Here is a 21,357-nt window from a genome sequence, read left to right on the forward strand (position 1 = left end):
CAGGGTTAACGTCTGCCCACATGTGACACCGCGGGCGGGAAGGGAAAAAGATATGGAGCTGCTTCCTCCCTGGGTCTGGGCTAGCCAGTGCCGCCGTGCTGTGGCCCACCGGGACGAGCGGGGAGCCCAGCAGCACGCGTCCCAGCCTCACTTACTCCTCCATCTCAGGCCAGCAGCATGTCCGGGACAGTGAAAGGCTCCTTGACCACCCACGTGCTGAACACAGCCACGGGGCTGCCGGCAGCCGGCCTCGCCATCCACCTGGCCCAGCTGCAGGAGCTGGGGCAGTGGACGGAGGTGGTGCAGAGGTAGGAGAGCCGGAGGGAGCCACTGGGCAGAGGATGCTGCTGCCTGTACCCCCAGAGCCAGGGGCAGCCAGGAGAGGCTGCCCAGCCTGCGCCCTGGGGACAGCCAGCACTGCGGGGCTGGGGCAGCCACCACGGCAGAACTCGCTCCTGCTTGCAGGTGGACCAACGAGGATGGGCGCTGCCAGCCCCTCCTGGCTGCGGGAGAGGCCAGGGCTGGCACCTACAAGCTGCGCTTTGAGACGGCGGCATACTGGCAGGGCCTGGGGCACACCAGCTTCTACCCCTTTGTGGAGGTACGGAGTGCGGGGAGCAGGGGACGGGTGAAACGGGAGCTGGCTGTGGCAAAAGCCACAGCAGGACCAGAGCAGGAGTCCAGGTGCTATGGACAGGCTTGGGGGAGCTGCCTGCTCCCTCCTCTGGTCCTGCCGGTGCTGCTCTGAGCACCCCCAGCCCGGCTGCAGCTCACTGAACCCCAGCTGCTGCCCCTTGCTTTTCCCCAGGTTGTCTTCACCATCACGGACCCGGCACAGAAGCTGCACGTCCCGCTGCTCATCAGCCCCTACTCCTACACCACGTACCGGGGCAGTTAGGGGACAGGCGTGTCCTCCCACAAGGGATACAGGGCACCAGGGGGAACTACGGCACCGACACCATTAAAGGCTTCAAACAGCACCGTTTGTCTCAAAAAAATCACCTTCCTGGGGTCAACGCACACACGGCTTCTGGAGGGGGAAAGGAGGGGAACCCTGGGGGCAGCACAGGCAGGGGGGCTCAGGGGGCTCCCGTTCCAGCTGGGGCCAGCGGGTGGGATGCCGGGAGCTCTCTGGCTGTGCCGTAGTCCTGTGCCGTGCTGGACACTGCCTGGTCACAGCTGACCCAGCTGGCAGCTGCCTGCGGCCAACATCCCCTGCAGCAGGAGTGGGGGGCTGCCCCAGAAGAAAGCCCTCAGGGAGGAGAGAGAGGGTCCTTCACATACTCCAGAAAGCTTGGGGGGGGCTGTTTAATGGCATGGAGCAGGCAGGGGGCACAGCCCCGTTTCCTGCGGGTCTCTGCTCAGGTGGGTACTGCCACCAGCCCAGCGGGGCCCTGTCCCAGCGCCTGCCCCAGCACCGGGCTGGCCAGTGGCTTGAAGCCCAGGTTGTCCATGGGGATCCCGAAGTCCGTCAGCTTTGCCTGGAACGTCTGCAGCATGTCATTGTGTGCCTGCAAGACAAGGCAGAAGGTCCTGTTTGCACCCTCCGAGCCGCAGTCACCACCCAAGAACCCCTGCAGCCCCGTCCCTCACCTTGCAGACCCGGGCCAGCTGGAGCTGCAGGTCCTTGATGGTGGCGTTCTTGGAACTGAGCACATCCTGCAAAGGGACATGGCGTGTCAGGCAGCCGCTGCCCAGCCCCGGCGGCACGGTGGTTGTGCCGTGCTCTGCCGCGCCGCTCCCACCTGCACGGAGGAGCTGCACCGTGGCCTGGCTCCAGCGGAGCAGCTGGCAGCACGGCCTGGACAGCAGCCACCCCCCACCTGTCCCCTTCAGCCAGCAGTGCTGGGGACAGCCACCCCCAGGCACCGGCCAGGGCCAGGGACCTCCTGGACCAACACCACAAGGGCCAGCCAGCACCGCCAGCCCCACTGCAAAGGCGGGTGACGGCAGCACCTGCTCCACCAGCACCAGCCTGCCACGGCGGCACTGGGGAAATTAAAGGGAGAGAGTCCCAGAAAGATGCTGGAGGCAGCTGGGCAGAGGAATTTTGGGATCCCAGCAGCTGCGGGAGAGCTTGACGCCGCGACGCCTTCCCAGGAATGTGTTTTCCTTCCTGCTGCAGTGGCACCTGCTAGTGGGTGACACATCCGCTGACCCATCCTACAGCCACTGCCGTGCACGTCCCCAAGACACCCTGGCAAGGGGGTGTCTGCAGGCTCCACTGCCACTGAGACAGGCATGTGCAGGAGGAGCAGGAGGGCACTGGGGTGGTGGCCTCACTGAGCATGGAACCAATGTCTCCCGTGTGTCAACCTAACCCGGAGCAAGTGCTGCTTCTCTGGTTACGGCTGCAGCAGGCTCCAGGAATGTGGGTCTGTGAGACACCACACCAGGGCTTTCTGCATACATATTTTTAGCACAGCAGACACTGCAGAGCCTTGGGGAAGCCGCCCGTGCTGTCTCTGAAGCTGGGGAGGCCAGGCGAGGTTTGGCGAGGCTCCACGGCTGTGACTCCACGTGCACAGCGCACCTCAGGTCACCAAGGGTCCCCGCATGCAACTGGCTGCTCGCAGCACAGAGTTGGTGAGTGCTGCTCAGCCTGGGGCCATCCTTCTCGAAGCACGTCCCACCTGAGGGACGGATCTGTGCCAACCTGCCACCCACGCGCTCTGCTCTCGAGGGAGAGCCAGCATGCCCTGCGGCACCGCACGTGGCCCTGGGAGTGCCTAGAATGAGTGACGTGGCAGCTACAGCCATGTGAGATGGGGACTCACAGGCTCCGAGGTCTGTGTTCCCCCAGAGCAACCTCTGTCTCCCAAAACCAGCCTTCGCAGGGCCCACAGCAGCGCACGGTACCTCCAGCTTGTTTGAGACCAAGGAGAGGGCGCCCGGGTCGAGGTTGGAGGCTGCGAAGGCCTCACTGAGCTCCACCTCTTTCTTCTCCAGGACACTGAGGAGTCCTTTCAACTTGCGCTCCAGGAGCAGGTTCTTGAAGCCTGTTTTCTGCTGCACCTCGTTAATGGCTTTGGTGAACTTCTGGTAGAGCTCATCTCGCTCTGCCTGCACCTGCTCCCAAAGACAGAATGTCCCCACACTGCCCATGGGACACCCGGGGCCCACGGCCACCTGAGGCTGATGGCAAACGGGTCCGGCAGCTCCGGCCACAGCCCGGCTGCTCCCGGCAGCTCCCGCAGCCCGCGGGAAAGGCAGAAGCCAGAGCAGAACTTCCCTCCCTCCTGCCATAGCTGACACCTCCTCAGCACCGGCACTTCTGCTTCCTGCTCCCCAGGACACCCCTGACAGCAGAACAGGCTGACGAGCTCGCTGCAGCACTAATTGAGACCTCGGAGAGGGCCCCACGGCACACAGGGTCTCTGCTCTCCTCCTGGCAGCTGGCAGGAGTTCCCGGCTCACAGCTAGTTAATAAGTGTCCTAATTAGGACACATTTTCTTCTCCATAGCCTATTTCTGAATGCACTGAATATGTTGCTGCCTTAATGATGGATTGTTAACAAGGCCTCAGATCAATGTTCATATTTCTGGGGATTTCTACGAATTGCAAATGAGCTCTCTTCTTGCCTCAGTAGATTTATCTGGGTTAGCTGGTGGGGGGAGAGGCTGAGTCGGGGAGAACTCACTCGACAGGGCTCATCCCCGCACGGCATGCGGGGGGAGCGGCCCCCAAACGCTGGCAGAAGGAGGGAGGGAGCTCCACACTGGGGTGGTGTCCCGTGACAATCTCTCTGTCCCTGAGCCGCTGCTGTGGCCAGGTCTTGGCAGGCTGGGAGGGGACCGCTGGAGCGTGCACGATTGCTTAGCAAAGTACAAGGCCAGGCCTGTCTGCTGACCGTGGGAGAGGCCAACGCTGGGAGAAGCTTTGTGGGAAGCAGCAGTTATCACACAACTCGGGATTAGAGCTGTGGAAAACCCTTGGCTAAGCACAGCCTCTGCTGCGTCCCCTGCTCTGTGGGGGGAACAGGGTCTGGGGCGCACACAGAGCCACCCGCAGCTCTCACCTTACTGAACCTCTGCTCCAGCACTTCGTGTTCCCACTGAAGATCCTTCAGCTCCTTCTGGCTGACTTTAAGATGGCCTTTTGCATGCTGCAAGAGGGAGGGGACAGTTAAAGAGCAGGGGTTTCTCTGGGAGGGGCAGGGAACATGTTTTGGCAAGGGAGGAGAGTGACCAGCAAGGAGATACGGGTGAGAAACACCAGGCCAGGCAGCACCCACAGCAGCTCCCTCCCCCTCTGCAGTGGGGGCTGCTCTGGTTCCCCACTGCCAGAGTCCTGGGAGTCCCACCGAGACCTCACAAACACCTGGCTGAGCTGGAAAGGACTGGAGGACTTCGCTGAGCGACAGAGGTCATTGCCAAGCGACTCCCTCCAGGAAAAATCCAGGGCGACTTGGGAAAGGCCAGGGCTGGCCACTCACCTTCAGGGCCTCCTTGTCCATGTCGTAGTGGGCCAGCTTCTTCTGCAGCTCGAACACGTGCTCCTGGGTCTGCTGCAGGGACTCCTTCAGCTGCTTGTTCTGGAGCAGCGCATCTGCCTTCTCCTTTTCCAGTTTAGTCTCCCTTTTCTTCATCTCCTCCATCTGCTCCTGCACTTGGGAACACGAGTGTCAACTCCTGGGGGCTGCCCAGCTCCTCAGAGCATCCCACGCCACCCAGACACCCTTCCACCGCTGGCCCAGCAAGATCCACCTCCCTGTGCTCAGCAGCAGCAACAGCCACCCGGGAAATGGCCAGATCTGGGTGAAATCCTCACAGGATCAGTCCCTTGGTGGCAGGGTGACACTGCAGGCCAGGCAGGGGGACAGGCAATACCTTCAGCAAGGTGATAAGTGCCAGGTTTTTGAGGGTGATGTCGTTGTAGTAGTTTTTGATGTCACTGAAGGCCTTCTCGTGGTTCCTCATTAGCTCACTGATCTGGCTGTTCTTCCTCTCCTCCACCTCATGGATTTCCGTCTTCCTCCGCAAGTCAAGCTCATCCCGCAGAACTTGCATCTTCTTGTTGTACTTGGCCTCGATCTCTGGGGAGGGCACAAGTGCTGTGACGACCTCGGGGAGACCCCGCGCAACCCCCTGCAGCTTCCTGAGCCAGCGCCACCCGGTGTGTGCCACCGCTGCGTTACTCAAGGACAAGACGCTCATTAGCAGCATCACTGCAGCTGCCACCAGCGTGCAGAGCAGCTACACTGTGACCCTGGAGAGCAGAGCCCAGAAATAGCATCCTTGGAAAGAGGGCACGGAGATGCTAAACATTCCCAGTCAGCCCAGGAGAACCTGAGATGTCCCCCAAGGAGGAGATGGGAGCGAGGGCTCTGCAAGGGCTCCGCCACGCTCAGCAGGACAGCCTGCAGCAGCGACAGCACCCTGCCCACACCCCGTGCACCCAGCTTTCGTCCATTCACACAGTGCTGGAGGTCTGGCAGCCCCAGAGCACGTGGGAGCAAGAACTGGGGGAAAACCAGCCAAAACTGGGGAAAAAACAGCCAGAACTGGGGAAAAACTGGCCTCCTTTCTGCTCGAGGCTCTGCTAGGGAGTCTGGCAGCACAGCAGAGCTTGGCGGAGCCTTCCCCAGCGCACTGACAAAAGGAGCTCGTGCAGGAGTTATGCACATGTCCTGACCTTTCACTTGTCTCTCGAAGTCACTGCACAGCTGGGTGATCTCCTCCTCTTGTTTCTGTCAGAGAGAAGCTATGCGTTAGATGCAGACAACCGAATCCTGTGCCAGCCGCATTCCAGGGGAGTCCTTCCTGCTCCGTGGGTGCCATCGTGGCACCAGCCCCACATCATCCATGCAAACGGCAGTTCATAGGCCCTCCAGCTGCTCTCGCAGCTCCCTGCTGCGGGAGGGGTTCACAGGACCTGCCCCAGGAAGCCCTTGTCCCCACTCCTGCTGCACACCGGGGCTGGGAGGGCACAGCCTGCAGCCCCACCACCTCCCTCTGCAACAGAGGCACCTTGTCCACAGCTCCAGCCCAGCCAGGGACATACCAGGCGCATGTTTTTCACCACCACCTCATTGGCCAGCTCCTGCTCCTTCAGCTCCACTTTCAAGGAGCGCATGTCCTTGCGCAGCTCCATCTCCTGGGCCCAGTGATCCTGCTGGGCCCGCTTCATGGACAGGGTGCCCTCCACCTTCAGGTCACTGAGGTTTTCCTGGTGTTCATACAGCAAGTGCTTCACCTTCTGCTTGTAAACCTAAAAACAAGCCACAGATTAGGTGAGGGGCTCCAGCACAAGACGTGCGGAGCTGGGATATTGGCTGAGACACTCCTAGTTTGCATCTTGCCCAGCTCTTTCTCCTCTTCCCTTCCCTTTCCTCCTCAGAGCTGCTCGAGGGTCACCTGGAGCTTGGGGCACTCACAACACCTTAAGCCTTCTCCTCTCCCACCTTGATCTCCACTTGATGTCGCTCCTCCGCCTCCTCCATCTCCCGGTCCTTGTTCCGCAGCTCTGCTTTCTTCTCCTCCAGCTGCCGGCGGGTGATCTCCCAACAGGCATGAGTCCTGTCACGCTCCAGTTGGAAATAGTTACGCTCTTCCCGTTCTCGGTCCAGCTCCTCCCGGAGACGCACAACATGTGCCTCCAGCTGCAAAGCCAAGGGGAAGAGCCAGGGAGGAGGGAGAGACCTTTAACATCACCAAGTCCAACAATTAACTCCAAAATGCCAAGACCACCATCAAACTGTGTCCCTGATAACCTCATCTCCATCTGTTCAACCCCTCCAGGGATGGTGACTCCAGCACTGCCCTGGGCAGCCTGTTCCGATGCCTGACAGCCCTTTGGGGAAGAAATTGCTCCCCAGATCCAACCTCAACCTCCCCTGGCGCAACTTGAGGCTGTTTCCACTGGTCCTGTCACTTGTTCCTTGAGAACAGAGCCCGACCCCCCTGGCTCCAAGCTCCTTTCAGGCAGTTCAGAGATCAGAAGGTCTCCCCTCAGCCCCTGTTCTCCAGCTGAACCCCTCAGGTCCCTCAGCCGCTCCCATCACACTTGTGCTCCAGCCTCTTCTCCAGCTCCGTTCCCTTCTCTCAACTCGCTCCAGCACCTCAAGGGCTTTCTTGTGAGGGGCCCAAAACTGACCCCAGGATTCGAGGTTTTTCCTCCCCAGTGCCCAGCACAGGGACAGTCACCGCCCTTGGCCTGCTGGCCACACCAGTGCTGGTAGAAGCCAGGATGCCATTGGCCTTTTTGGCCACCTGGGCACACTGCTGGCACTGTGATGCACAAGATCTTATCCCAGAACTGAGGTCCCCAGGCAAGAACCATCTCCTCCTCTGTTTGTAGTACACCCGGCAAAACAAGCAGGACTTGGGGCAACCGAGGGGCAGCGGCTGCACCTTCCACCTCTGCCTGCTCTCCCTGTGCCTATGGGAGTCTCCTCCCCCTGCAGCAACGTGACCGAGAGCACAGCAGCTGCAGTTACAGAGCTCTAGGCTGAGCCATCACCCAGCTGAGCCAGGTGCTGGCGTCAGGGAGAAGACAGCGAGGACACAGGGCTGGCAAGCAGAGCACCCTGGATCAATGGAAGTGAGGGTGGGATGAGGGGGTTGCTCCTTCCAGGAACAGTGAGAACCCCACACACAGCCCAGACAGGCGTCAGGCAGTGAAATGAACCCCGGTCGCTTGTCTCTGTCACCTTTGGCCACCTGTTGTCCCCAGAGCCAGGCACTGAGCAAGGGTCCCTCAGCACCACCCTTGCAATCAGCAACATTCTCCCAGGGATGGGCTGGCAGACAGGGGGTCTCTCACCTGCTCCTTGGTCATCTCCTCTGGGGACAAGACATCAGGCACTGCTGAAGCTTTGCTCCCTTTCCCTTTTTTTCCCGCTTTCTTTTTGGGCGCCTAAGGAAAGAAAACAAAATACACGAGCTGTGCGTGTGGCTGCGGTGCCAGGAGGAAGCTGTGGCACGCAGAGCTCCCGCACAGCCCAGACCACCGACCTGCTCTCCCGGCAGGGACTCGAGCAGGGGGACAGGGAGCCGGGGTCCCCACGGAGCAGCCGGGAGCCCTCTGAGGTCCTCGCACACCCATAGCTCATGTCCAGCCGCTGCCGGCTCAGCTCCGCGGCGAAGCCTCCAGCGCGTAGCGCAAGTCCTGCCTCACGGGGGTCCCGCAGCGCTGGGCACGGCGACAAGGGGCTCCCCGAGAGAGGGACAGGCTGGGACCCCGCGGGCCTCCCTCTCCAGGAACCGGCCGGGCGGGGCCACACTGCCCCCTCCGCTCGCACCCCCGGCTCCAGGGCCCCTTCAGCAACAGGCCGGGGACCCCCAGTCTGCCCGGACTCTCTCCCCAGCCCCGGTCCCGGTCCCAGTTGCGCTTCCCCCGCCCAGGCCCCGCTCTCACCATGGCGGCTGGCCACGACGCCGCCGTCTCCAGGCAACGGGCGCGCGGCTCTCGCGAGAGGCGCGCGCAGCAGGACACGCCCCCTAGCAACGCAGGGCCCCGCCCTGGCAACGGCGGCGGGGCCCGATCCCGGCGCTGGGGGGCTCCTCTGTGCTCGGTTCCCCCCCCGCACCCTCCGGCTCAGCGCTGCACCCCGGGCCCCGGCATCCCCACCTGGGGACCCGCAGCGCCCCTCCGCGGCCCGAGTCGCCGCCGCACACCCGGGGTCCCCTCTGCGCGCCGGTTCCCGTGTGTCCCCCCCCGCCCGGGTCCCCTCTGCATCCCGGATCTGTCTCCCGGGTCCCCTCCGCACCCCGCGGCCTCCCGGGTCCCCGCCGTGCCTCCCGCCCCACGGACCCGCGGTCCCGGGCGCTTCTCCGCACGCCCCGGTCCCCCCGGGGCAGGCGGAGCCGGTCCCGGTCCCCCCCGCCCCCGCACCGCCCCCAGCACCGCCCCCGCCGCGGCGGGCAGGAGCGTGCGGGCTGCGGGCTGGCACCGGGCCCGCCCCGCCCAGCACCGGCACCGGCCCGGCCCGGCTCATGGAGGCTCCGGGAGCGGCCGGCACCGGAGGTGAGGGCGGGGCGGGGGCACGGCCGGTGCGCCGGTCACCGCGGCCCCGGGCCGGGCGGCTCGGCCAGGCGGGACTCGCAACGGGCGGAGCCGGGCCGGGCCCCGCGGGGGGCGGGGGTGCGCAGGGGGATGTAGGGCGGGGTGTGCGGGGGGTGTGTGCGGGGATGCGGGGGGTGCCTGGGGTGCGGGGGGCTGTTTGTGCAGGGCGGTGCAAGGGGGGTGCGGATGTGCAAGGGGGAGCGTGTGTGCACCCAGGCACACAGGGGCCGTGCTGGGGCTGCCCGGCTGCAGGGGTGCGGGGCTGTAGGATGCAGGGGGTGGAGGCTGGGACGGAGGGTGAGCGCAGGCAGGGGGGGTATCTGCGCAGGGGGGTGTGTGCAGGGAGAATCTGGGATGGGACTGTGGGTGTGCACGGGGGGTGCCCACGAGACATGGGGGTGCAGTGGGGTACTCGGGGGGTGTGGGTGTGCAGTGGGGTGCCAGGCCAGGGTACGAGGTGCCCGGGGCAGGGTGAGGTGCAGGGGCGGTGCTGGGCAGGCAGGTAGGGTGCCGATGCTGTTGGAGGAGCATGGAGGGCTGGGACGCTTGGGGACAGGGTGGTGGCCGTGCCGGTGGAGCTGGGGGGGCGCCAGTGTTGGGGGGGTTGCAGTGGGGTCCTGCATGGTGACACGGGTGGTGCTGGGGCTCCTGTGCACGCCCATCCCTCCTGTATGTGCCCCGCACATGGCTGTGCCACAGCCCCTGTCACAGCAGCAGCCTCGGCTGTACCCTCCTGTGGCACTGGGCCCTCCAGAGTCCATGGAGGACAGTGCCACGAGGCTGGGCACTGGCTGCGAGTGGGGCTAACACCGGTGGGGTGGCTGGAGCCAGCGGCTGCCGGGCTCTGCGGATTGACGTGAGTCAGCAGAGTGGTGTGCGAGGAGGGAGCCCTGATGGCAGCCCCGCTCCCCGCCAGGCAGCCGGTGAGCCCAGGCCAGAGCGGGGCAGCGTGGCCAGTGGCGTGGCTGGCGTGGCGTGACCATGCAGGCGGAGGCCAGAGGGGATTTCTGCGGCAGGGACCAGCGCCCTGGTGGGTGGGAGTTTGGGGAGGGGGAGTGGGGCTGGGAGGTTGCTGGTGGCAGGGGAGGACGTGCTCCAGGTAGTGACACCACCGTGTCACCCCCCAGGGCTGGGCAGTGCAGTAGTGGGGTGGCAGGAGCCCTGATGGCAGCCCCCCAGGGAGCTCTTCCCAGCATTGGAGCAGGGTGGGGACCCCGTTTCCCAGCCAGAAGGAAGGTGCCAGTAGGGTGGGGTGCCTGGTCCTGCCTTGCAGGGTCAGGACACAGCAGAGCTGGTGCTGAAGCAGGGGCACTAGTGTCCTGTGGCTCCATGTACCAGGAACCAAACACCCCCATAATGTTCCCTTCCCTGTCCTGCCTCCTTTGGGTTCAGGGGATTTCTGTCCCCTGCCCCACTGTCACCATCCTGGAGGGAAGGAGGAGATGCCCAGCGTGGGGTGAGCCCATCCCCATGCCATCTCACCCGGCAGTGCTGATGGCAGGACCCGGTGGCATGTGGTGCCGGGGCACAGCTGGGTCCATCCTGCTCCGGCACCGACCTTGGGTGGGCTGGGGCCCCACGAGTGGTGGTGCCTGGTGCTGCTCCTGGCACACAGGGTCTCCTGCCCACCCTTGCTGCCCTCAACCCCGGAGAGGTGTCCAGGCACGGCTGTGCCACAGTCACGGGCTGTGCCACCACTGTGGCTGCCTCGGTCCCGACGGCTCTTGCCGGGAGACAAACCATCCCTTGTCTGGGCTCCGGCACAGGCCGCGCTTTTGTCTCGCCGACACAAAGGGGCTGTGAGGGGCGGGGGGTGGGGGGCTGCCAGCTGCCAGCACGGGGGCTACCAGGACCTGGGCAGCTCTGCCCATCCTCCCGGGGGTCCTGCTGCCCTCGTCCCCCTCAGCTGAAACACCTCGAGGAGGGTGGCAGGGCCCTGGGAAGGAGCTGTTATCACTGACGCAGAAGATGCCGGTGTCACAGAGCTCGGCAAGGAGGCACTGGTCCCAGAACGCTCAGCAGGGACCCCCACCCATGGGCCAGCCCCAGAGCCCCCTGGAGCCCCTGCAGAGGAGCAGGGCGGCATCCCCATCCCCAGCGCCGGCCTGCTGCAGGTCACCGAGCGCAGACGTGAGTGCCACCCTGCATGGGCAGCCTGCCTGTCCCCTGGCATCTCCAGCCTGTCTCCAGGATCCCCTGCCAAACCCTGGGTCCCTACCTGTCCCTTGGCATCCCCTGCATGTCCTCAGGATCTCCTGCCTGCCCATAGCATCTCCTGCCTGTCCCTGGGGTCCTTACCTGTCCCTGGCATCGCCTGCCTTTGCCCAAGTTCCCTGCCTGTCCCAGGGTCTCCTGCCTGCCTTCCAGCTGGTTATTGTCCCTGCCAAGCCCCCTGTCGGCTCCCCGAGCTCCCACTCTGGGTGCCCACCCCCGCTGTCCCCAGCCTGTCCCCGGGGCCTCGCGGTGGGTCCCCAGCGCAGCCACTGCCCGCAGAGCCCCTGAGCAGTGTCTCGTCGCTGGAGGTTCACTTCGACCTACTGGACCTGACCGAGCTGACCGACATGTCGGACCAGGAGCTGGCTGAGGTCTTCGCCGACTCCGACGAGGAGAATGCGGCCGGAGAGTCACCCAGCGGTGAGCGAGCAGGACCGTCCTCGGCCTGTCCGTCCGTCTGTCCATCCATGCCTGAGCCGTGTGTCCCCGCAGGGCTGCAGCCGCCGGCGGTGCCACGGGCCGGGTACCTGCGCTCGCCCTCCTGGACCCGAGCACGGGAGCAGGGACGGGACAAGAAGCACCTCAGTGACCCGGAGCTGCCGCCGGGACCCCCGGACGCCTTCCTGCCCGCCGAGCGGCCCCGAGAGCCCTAAGGGCTGCCCCGGCCCCGGGCCCGGCGGGGACACGCCGGGGGACACACGGACACGGTGACACGCCGATGCCGGCCGCTCCCCGGCAGCGCTGGAGCCCGAACCCGCCGCCCTGCCCAGGGGTCCGGGGCGCAGGACCGATGCGGCGGGACGGGGGCGCAGAGGTACCAGGGACCGGACCCGGGACCAGGCGGACCTCAGCCCCGCGGAGGGCGGCATGGAGCCGGCCAGAGCCGGTGGCCCGGGGCTGGCACGGCCGTGGCTCCCGGGAGCGGCGGCCCGGGCCCGGCGGAGCGTGGCCGGTACCGGTGCCCGCCCCGCACTCATGTAGCAGCGCTGAGTTCCGGTAAAACCGACCGACCCACCACCGCCGCAGCTCTGCCCGTCTCCGTCGCCGCGGGGAGGGAAAGGGGGTGGGGGTCAGAGGAGGGGCCTCCCGGGCGGGACACGGGGCTCCCGTCGGGCCCGGGAGGCGGGGCGGGCGGACACCGGGGATGCCCCGGACAGGACGCAGGGAGGCCGGCCGGTACCGGGACAACGCTGACCGCTGCCCCTCCCGATGCGCTGGAGACCGGGGATGGTCGCCACTCCTGACGTCACCCCGACGACGTCATGCGACACGGCACCAGGGCGGGACAGGCCCACGGGGAAAGCCCAGGGTGGGGGGTCGGGGCAGCCCCGGTGTTCCTCCCGTAGGGCGAACCCCCCGCTGCAGCTGCAGCCCCAACGGGAGCGCCCGGCCCAGACCCCGCACCGCCACGCCAAAGCAGGGACACAGTGCCGGGTTGCGCAAAGAGGCCTCGTTAATGCTACAGGAAACCCGGGCGGGCCCGCGGGTTGCGGGGGGAGCGGCCCCGCACAGCGCCCTGCCCAGCTCCAGCCCCCCTCGCAGCCCCGGGAATGGGTGTGGGGAGTGGAATCGGGAGCCTTCCCCCCAAATCAGCAGCGTTATCCCAGTAGTATGTGTGTGTGGGTGGCAAGGCCACCCGTCTCCTGCTCCCCGTCCCCCACCATGCCCTGCCCAGGCCTTCAGCACCCAGAGAGGTGGCAAGAGCCCGCACACGGGGCTCCTCTGCCAAGTCCCGATGTGCTCGCCCTCTCCAGCAGCACCTGTTGCTCCAGCTCGACCGGCACGATCACTCACAGCGCATGGCTGCAGGTGGCGGAGCCCCTGCCTGCGCCCCTGCCTGCGCCAGGCTCAGCACAGGGGTGGCGGGAGCTGCTGCGGGTTGTTAACCAGCTCCCAACACCTCCCGTGGGGCTCACCCGGCCCTGGGGAGTAGCTGGGGTCTGGCAGTGACCCCCCCACAATGTCCATGCCCAGGGTACTCCTCAGGCTGCTGTCCCTGCAGGCAGAGGGTCCCAGTTCCTCACAGAGCCAGCGGCTGCCCATCCATTCCAGGGCCCCGTGGCAGGTTGGGGGCCTGTGGGGCCGGGCCCCGCTCAGGGCTCTGCCTCGGTGCCGGAGTCCTGGAAGAGGGACTGCTTGCGCAGGCTGAGCCGGGCGCACTTGGGGCAGGTGGTGGAGTTGTCGTAGTAGCAGTCCCTGCGGGGAGGGGATAGCAATAGGTCACTCCATGGCACTGGCCCAGTGCCACCCCTTTCCCCACCCTCACCATGCCACACCGGCGGGCCCAGCTGCCCGCAGTGCATCCCTGGTGCGGCATGCAGTACCTGTGGAAGACGGCAGAGCAGTCAGTGCAGACAGAGGTGTGGCTGTCGAAGGGGAAGAGCACGTCGCCCTCCTTACAGAGCTCGCAGACGAAGCCTTTTGCCTGGCAGCGCTGGTGGGGAGCGGGCAGAGGGTCCCAACGGTGCCTAGCAGGGACTCCTGCACCCCCACATGGCGCTGGCCCCACCGGAGCCACACCGTGGATTGCGGCCGAGGCTGCCCCACGGCACTGGCTCACCTCGCAGTCCAGCTTGATGTGTTTGGCGAAGAGGGTGTGGATCTCCGTCAGGGAGCAGCTCAGGCGCCCGGCTTCAATGTCAATCAGGTCCTGCAGCGAGTACATCTCGTCGTTCTCCACAAAGTGCTGCCGGTCCTGCAGCTGCAGGCAGACAGCCCGTCACCACCGTGCCTGTCATCGCCATGCCCATCACCGCTGTGCCTGGTGCCCCACAGTCCCGCGGTCCCCCCGGCCCAGCTGCCCACAGCCCCACAGCCGACCTGCAGCAGCAGCCGCGCCTCCATCGCCTCCTTGCAGGTGATGAAGTAGGGCTTCATGAGCAGGATGTCCTGGCGCAGCTTCTGCGGTGGGACATGATGGGACAAGAATGTGGACATAGATGGGACCAAGACAGGGAAAATGGCAAGTGCAGGATGGGGACAGAGATGGGAACGAGATGAGGATGGTGTGGGAATGAGATGAGGATGGGGACAAGGATAGGAATGGGATGAGGACAGGATGGAGACATGTGACAGGGACAAGGTCAGTCTGGGTCAAGTTCAGTCCTAGAGCAGTTTGGGCATTCCCCATCCTGACCCCCATCCCTGCCCTGCCAGGTGAGGGTCCCCCCACACAGACACTCCCCTGCTCACCCGGATCTCCACTAGCTCCTCCACGTAGTTGAAGAGCAGCGGGTTGATCTCTCGCAGCTTCAGCACGGGCCGCGACACCATCAGCGCCAGGTACCGCATGCTGCAGCGCGACACCTGCCAGGCCCATGCCCGGGGCCACTGTCACCCTGCGGGCACTGGGATGTCCCCACCACCACGGCCCTGGGGACCCTCAGCACCGCTGCCCAGGAGCCCCAGTGCCAGGGACACAACTCTGGGGACACCCCCACAAGTGACCTCTGCCCAGGGATGCAGACCCAGGGACACTCATGCCCGGAGACATGGACCTCTAAGTGACCTCCAACCAGGGACACAGCCCCCAGGGACCCCTGCCTGGTGATATGGTCCCTCAAGTGACATTTATGCTGGGACAAAGCCCCCTAGGTGACCTCCAACCAGGGAGACAGCCCCCCCAGGTGACCTCCCAGATCCTGGGCACCCCTGAGCCCCCGCCCCATGCCAGGGGCACCTTGCGGGGCTCGAAGTCCCAGTTGTGGATGGCGCGGGCGGGCACGACAGCCAGGTCATTCCAGTGGCAGCTGCTGCAGTAGTAGAGGCCGGTGTAGTCGCACTGCCGGGCCTCGCTGGGCACCCCCCCTGCGGCGGCACACGCCCCAGCACACGCGTTGGCACACGTGCCGGCACCCCACACCCTGCTGGCCCCATGCCACAGACCCCGGTGGGACCTGTGGCAGCACCCAGGGACACAGTGGGGTCCCAGCGTCACCTTCCACTGTGCTGTGTCCCCCCAGCCCCAAACAGCCCTGACACCCAGCTCTCCACAGCTCCCAGCCCCAGGCAGCCCACAGAGCCCAACCTCCAGCTCTCCCCAGACCCATATATCCCCTATTCCACAGCTCCACAACCCCATGAAGCCCCCAAAGGACACATCCCCCAGCCCCACACATCCCCCAGGCCCCAGCTGCCCCCAGCCCCACACACCTCCCAGCCCCACAGCTCCCTCCAGCCCCACACAGCCCCATCCAGCCCCCAGCCCCATGCAGCCCTCAGCTCCCCGCAGGTCCCCAGCAGCCCCTAGATCCCTCCAGCCTCACGCACACCCCAGCCCCACGCAGCAGTGCAGCCTCACGGAGAGAGATGGGTGCGCGGCACTCGGCACAGCGGTAGTCCTGGCTGTCCAGCCCGCTCTCAGGGCAGATGCTGAGCTGGTACTCAGCCTGGTGGCTGACCTTGGCACGCACGCAGGGCTTGCTCACCAGTGGCAGGCACTTGCTGTGACACCGATAGTAGCAGCCTGGGAGTGGGGGGCACAGGTGGCCGTCAGCGCAGGGATGGGAGGGATGAGGGCCTGAGGTATGGGGGGTCCCAGACCCACCTGTGCAGGTGTACCAGGTCTGGATGAGGCCCCATATGATGGTACTGCACTTGTCGCACATTTGCTTCACGCTCTTGCTCTTCTCCTTGTAGAAGCGATGCTCCAGGACGACCCGGATGTTGGGCTCATCCTCGCCAGGGTCCTGCAGAGGTGGGGGGTTGGTCAGTGAGGCAGCCCCCAAGCCATGGAGACCCCCCCGCACCTCCACCCCGGCCCCACCTTCAGCTCCTGCAGCTTGAGGCGGAGGTGGATGAGCCGCACCACCGCGTCCTTCTGCCGCTCCGAGTGCTCGGGCAGCGCCAGGATCGCCTGCTTGCACTCCTCAATGGCCTGGCGCAGCTGCTGCACATCTGGTGCCAGGATCAGGCCCTGCGGCAGCAGGGGGAGCAGGAGGAGGAGGGGTCAGCAGCCCTCCCCCTGGCCCCCCAGCCCCGCCCCCCCCCGGCCCCACTCACCTCGGGTCGGGAGAAGTGGTCCTCGGCCAGACCCAGGTCCAGTGTGCCCTCGGGGTCCCCTGGGGACGGATCCGGCTGTGGGGCTGCAGGGGGACAAGTGCCACGGGGGGGCTGGGACCACCCACCCTCCCGGCTATGGGGCAGGGCATGGGGGTCAGCACCCACCTGGGGCGGGGGCCTCCCCGTCGGGGTGCTCCTGCTGCTCGGGGCCCTTGTTGAAGGGGTTGAGGTGGGCCTGGCGGAAGCGGGCCAGCCGCTCGTCGTATGCCATCGTCACCCACCCTGCGGGATGACGCCTCAGCCACCCACCGCCACTGGCACCGGCGCTGTCACCAGCGCTGTCACCGGCACTGTCACCGGCACTGTCACCGTCACCCCGGCGCTGGCGCCGTCCCCCATGGACAAACCCGTCCCTCGGCCTCCCACGCCCGTGGTCCCCGCCCTGCCCGGCTGCCACCGCCCAGCTCAGCCCCGGTCACCCCATCCCGGCACCGTCCGGCCCCCCTGGCACAGCCCCCGGTGCAGCCCCCGGTGCAGGTCGCTCCCCGTCGTGGAGTCCCCGCAGCCCCGACCCCCTTGCATGGGCCTGGAGGGCAGCGTCCCCCCGGCACCCCCACACTGCACAGCCCCCCGTGCACCTCCTTATTGCACAGCCCCGCCGGCACCCCCACATTGCACAGCCCCCTCGTGCACTCCACACAGCCCAGCCCCCCCGCACCCCTTCCCTGCACGCGCTGCTCCCCGCACCCCTGATTGCACAGTCCCCCCGCACCCCGCATGGCACAGCTGCCCATTTCCCAGCCCTCCCGCATCCCCCGTTGCGGAGCCGCCCCATGCACCCCCTATTGCCTCGTACCCCGCTTTCTCCCCGCCCTGCCCCACCGCACAGTGCCCCACCCCGCAGGGCACAGCCCCCCCCTCCGCGGACACCGCCCGGCCCCAGCACAGCCCGCGACCCCCGCCCGCCAGGGGGCAGCGCCCCCACCCCGCTCACCGCAGCACCGCCCGCCGCCCCCGCTCTCCAGCGCCGCGCCCCGCCCAGCCCGGCGGCCCCGCCCCCTCCGCCTGGCCGCGCTGCCCCCCCCGCCGGCCGGCGGACCGCACTGCACCGCACCGCACCCGGGCGGGGCCGCGCCGGGAGACAACGGGGACGCGGCGTCCGGACCCACGGGCACAGGGGCTCGATCCACCCTCACGGCTCCGCGGCTGCCCCTGCTCACCGCCCCTGCGCCAGAGACCGCAGACCCCTTATCTGCATAGCCCCCAGCCCCACAGCTCTCGGTCCCCAAAGCCCCCAGCCCCATAGCTCCCCATTCCCATAGCCCCAGCACCCACAGCTTCTGGTCCCCATAGTCCCCCGCCCCCGTAGCTCCTGGTCCCCAAAGCCCCCAGCCCCAAAGCTTCTTGGTCCCAGAGCCCTCAGCCCCATAGTCGCCATCCCCTTCTCTTGTCTCCACGGCACAGTGCCCCTCCCCACAGGGACCCCCAGGAGGTAGCAGCGGCCCCAGGGGACTGCAGCACCACAGCCTGACCCCCACCTAGGGTCAGCCCAGCACACAGGCTGGAGCTGGAGGTCACCAGCGTCAGGGGGCTCAAGGTTGTTTGGGCTGGGGGTGCCCTGGATCCTCCAAAGCCAGGCACATGCCCAGTCCTGGGGAAGCACCCTGGGGTCCAGGTCCCCACCTTATCTGGAGGGACAAAGGGCCATCACTGTCCTGGCACAGGGATGAGGCAGCCACCACCCCCCACCCCAGCATGGAGAAGGGTGACAGAAGAGACAAAGGGAAAGACGCCCTCCCAGGCACTGCAGCTGAGTGAAATGACACCTGTGCCCCACTCCCTGGGAGGCAGGACAGTGTGAGGCACAGCATCATGGGACAAGGGGACACACTGGGAACAGACACTGGGAGAGGAGCAGCACAGCTACTCTGGGGAAGTGGGGTCCTCAAGTCCCCCCATGAATGGGGTTGAGCCCCCAAGTTGCCCCCAGCAGAGTGTCCATTGCCCCCGCCCTCCCCCATCCCTCCCCAGGATCTGCAGACAGGTGGTACCTGGACAGCAATAAATTTATTAAGTATTCAAAAAAAATAATAGACACGAACCAGTAAAAAAAGAAAAAGGGGGAGGCAGGAGGAGGGGTGGGGGGGACGAGCCGGCTCAGGGCGGGACAGGGTCAGGAGACACCAAAGGGACACGCAGGGACAGCCCGGCTAGGGGGCAGCAGCACGAAGCCGGGGGGGCTGCGGGCAGCAGGGGGGCAGCGGGCATCACTTGGCGCCCTGTGCCTCCGACTCCTCCTCGTCATCCTCGTACATCTCGCCCTCCTCCTCGGCCGTGGCGTCCTGGTACTGCTGGTACTCGGACACCAGGTCATTCATGTTGCTCTCGGCCTCGGTGAACTCCATCTCGTCCATCCCCTCGCCTGTGTACCAGTGGAGGAAGGCCTTGCGGCGGAACATGGCCGTGAACTGCTCTGAGATCCGCTTGAAGAGCTCCTGGATGGCCGTGCTGTTGCCGATGAAGGTGGAGGACATCTTCAGCCCCCGGGGAGGGATGTCACAGACGGCCACCTTGACGTTGTTGGGGATCCACTCCACGAAGTAGGAGCTGTTCTTGCTCTGGATGGCCAACATCTGCTCATCCACCTCCTTCATGGACATGCGGCCACGGAAGACGGTGGCCACGGTGAGGTAGCGGCCGTGGCGGGGGTCACAGGCAGCCATCATGTTCTTGGCGTCAAACATCTGCTGGGTGAGCTCAGGGACGGTGAGGGCGCGGTACTGCTGGCTGCCACGGGCCGTCAGCGGGGCAAAGCCCGGCATGAAGAAGTGGAGACGTGGGAAGGGCACCATGTTGACGGCCAGCTTACGGAGATCAGCGTTGAGCTGGCCGGGGAAGCGGAGGGAGGTGGTGACACCGCTCATGGTGGCCGACACGAGGTGGTTGAGGTCGCCATAGGTGGGGGTGGCCAGCTTGAGGGTGCGGAAGCAGATGTCGTAGAGAGCTTCATTGTCAATGCAGTAGGTCTCATCCGTGTTCTCCACTAGCTGGTGGATGGACAGCGTGGCGTTGTAGGGCTCCACAACCGTGTCTGACACCTTGGGGGACGGCACCACGCTGAAAGTGTTCATGATGCGGTCAGGATACTCCTCCCGCACCTTGCTGATGAGCAGGGTGCCCATGCCGGAGCCGGTGCCGCCGCCCAGCGAGTGGGTGAGCTGGAAGCCCTGCAGGCAGTCGCAGTTCTCACACTCCTTCCGCACCACGTCCAGCACTGAGTCCACCAGCTCGGCCCCCTCCGTGTAGTGGCCCTTGGCCCAGTTGTTCCCAGCACCGCTCTGCCCTGTTGTGGGGGGACAAGAGGCACCCGATGGCGACCGGCACCCCCACGCCCACACCAGGGAGGGGACGGGTGCTGCCGGCGGCGGCATCAGTGAGATCTGAAGCCAGGGTGGGGTGGGAAGCGGAAACCACAAAGGTTTGGCGGTGTGCCGGTGGTGCTGGGCCCTGTGGCGCAGGTGGGGACTCACCTGCCAAGTGCCCTGGGGATGGCGACAGCCCGGGAGGGGTATGGGGACCCAGGTGGTGGTGTCTCCCGCCCCAGGACCTACCGAAGATGAAGTTGTCAGGGCGGAAGAGGTGGCCGAAGGCTCCCGAGCGCACACTGTCCATTGTTCCCGGCTCCAGGTCCACCAGGATGGCGCGAGGCACGTACTTGTGAGCTGCAAGAGACCCCATGCCGGGAGGGGATCTGCTGTGCCCCCTCCTGGGTGGCCCCCCCATTGTACAGGGTCCCATGGGGCTGGTGTGTGTGTGTGTGTCCATCCCCCCAAACATAGGGTACCTGTGGGGCTGGGTGTACTTGTTGTGTGTCACATTTGCCAAATCATATGGTGCCATGGAGCTGTGTGTGTGTGTTGTGTCCCCCCCACCCCAGAGGACAAAGTCCCACAGGGCTGGGTGCATGCCCCCCAAACCACAGTGTCCCCAAGGGGCTGTGTGCATGTGTTGTGTCACCCTGCCCCTCCCCCCTGCCCCTGCCAAGTACAAGGTCCCATGGGGTGGGGTGCACATGTCATGTCCCCCCCCAGACAAGAGGGTCTCTGTGGGGCTGGGTGCAAGAGTGGGTCCCCCACAGCACTGCAGGGGCTCACAGAGCTGAGTGCATGTATCTGCCCCCCCCCCCAAATCACAAGGTCTCACAGGGTGAATGCATGCCTGCAGCCCCCACCCCCAGGGCCCCATGGAGCCGATGCATATATCTGCCTTCCCAAAATCACAGGGTCCCACAGGATGGGTGCACATGTCTGCCTCCCCGAGAGCCTCAGGGGATGGGTGTGTGTATGTGCATCTGCCTCCCTCTGGCCCAGCAGACCCAGGACCTGCCAGCACCAGGTGGGGAAGGCACAGGGCCTCCCCACGCCCAGGGTGGGGGTGCTGGGCTGCCCTGCCCGGGGGGTCCGGGGGAGGGGGGGTGGCTTACAAGAGGCCTCATTGTAGTAGACGCTGATGCGCTCCAGCTGCAGGTCGGAGTCACCCACGTAGTTGCCACTGGGGTCGATGCCGTGCTCGTCGCTGATCACCTCCCAGAACTGGGGGCACAGGGCTCGGTGTCGGGACACAAACACCCCCCCCCCACCCCGGGACGCCCCGGGCAGGGCCGGGCGGGCGCCCCCTGGCGGCAGGGCGGGGCGGGGCGCTGTCCGCGGTGCTGAAGGGCGGCGGCCGGACAAAGGCGCGAGGAGGGGGCCGGGGGGGCGGGGCCCTTTGTGCGCCCGGTGCGGCGGGGAGGGAGGGGGTGCGGCGGCGGGGAGGGAGGGGGTGCGGCGGCGGGGAGGGAGGGGGTGCGGCGGCGCGGGGGAGAGGAGCGAGGGGGGGGATGTCTTTGTCCGCCGCTCCGCCGCGGCGGAGCGGTGCCGCCGTTACCTTGGCGCCGATCTGGTTGCCGCATTGCCCCGCCTGGATGTGGACGATCTCCCTCATGGTGCTGCCGGGCCGGAGCGGGACGGGCGCGGGAGCAGGAGCGGAGCGGAGCGGCACCGGGAGCGCGGGGGGCGGCCCCGCCGCCGCCTCCTCCTTTATAGGCGCCTCGCGCCGCACCGGGCCGGGCGCTGACGTCACCGCCTCTCCGCAGC

General features: G+C 66.2%; 4 protein-coding genes across 4 annotated transcripts; 1 reads left to right on the forward strand and 3 right to left on the reverse strand.

The window, feature by feature from the left end:
- Positions 1–1,319: 1,319 nt before the first annotated feature.
- DRC4 (dynein regulatory complex subunit 4) lies at positions 1,320–8,371 on the reverse strand. Its single transcript, XM_080352232.1, has 11 exons — positions 8,360–8,371; positions 7,766–7,858; positions 6,405–6,602; positions 6,005–6,211; positions 5,636–5,690; positions 4,831–5,036; positions 4,437–4,604; positions 4,020–4,106; positions 2,860–3,069; positions 1,594–1,659; positions 1,320–1,511 (listed from the first exon to the last, which is right to left on the reverse strand). Exons 1-11 carry the CDS (start codon positions 8,360–8,362, stop codon positions 1,362–1,364), a joined length of 1,443 nt encoding a protein of 480 aa, XP_080208358.1. The 5' UTR covers positions 8,363–8,371; the 3' UTR covers positions 1,320–1,361.
- A 1,617-nt stretch (positions 8,372–9,988) lies between these two features.
- On the forward strand, positions 9,989–11,874 carry DBNDD1 (dysbindin domain containing 1; the record flags this gene model as incomplete). Its single annotated transcript, XM_080352282.1, has 4 exons — positions 9,989–10,037; positions 10,991–11,137; positions 11,501–11,641; positions 11,714–11,874. 4 exons carry the CDS (start codon positions 9,989–9,991, stop codon positions 11,872–11,874), a joined length of 498 nt encoding a protein of 165 aa, XP_080208408.1.
- A 790-nt stretch (positions 11,875–12,664) lies between these two features.
- On the reverse strand, positions 12,665–17,242 carry DEF8 (differentially expressed in FDCP 8 homolog). The gene is made up of 12 exons (XM_080352301.1): positions 17,217–17,242; positions 16,388–16,504; positions 16,223–16,305; positions 15,987–16,136; positions 15,768–15,909; positions 15,522–15,686; positions 14,901–15,028; positions 14,414–14,527; positions 14,042–14,122; positions 13,782–13,922; positions 13,546–13,655; positions 12,665–13,417 (listed from the first exon to the last, which is right to left on the reverse strand). Exons 2-12 carry the CDS (start codon positions 16,491–16,493, stop codon positions 13,315–13,317), a joined length of 1,323 nt encoding a protein of 440 aa, XP_080208427.1. The 5' UTR covers positions 16,494–16,504; positions 17,217–17,242; the 3' UTR covers positions 12,665–13,314.
- An 812-nt stretch (positions 17,243–18,054) lies between these two features.
- TUBB3 (tubulin beta 3 class III) lies at positions 18,055–21,251 on the reverse strand. Its single transcript, XM_080351801.1, has 4 exons — positions 21,149–21,251; positions 20,706–20,814; positions 19,834–19,944; positions 18,055–19,565 (listed from the first exon to the last, which is right to left on the reverse strand). Exons 1-4 carry the CDS (start codon positions 21,203–21,205, stop codon positions 18,490–18,492), a joined length of 1,353 nt encoding a protein of 450 aa, XP_080207927.1. The 5' UTR covers positions 21,206–21,251; the 3' UTR covers positions 18,055–18,489.
- Positions 21,252–21,357: the final 106 nt, after the last annotated feature.

The sequence above is a fragment of the Nesoenas mayeri genome, assembly GCF_963082525.1.
Source record: "Nesoenas mayeri genome assembly, chromosome: 12".
Classification (NCBI taxonomy): Eukaryota; Metazoa; Chordata; class Aves; order Columbiformes; family Columbidae; genus Nesoenas; species Nesoenas mayeri.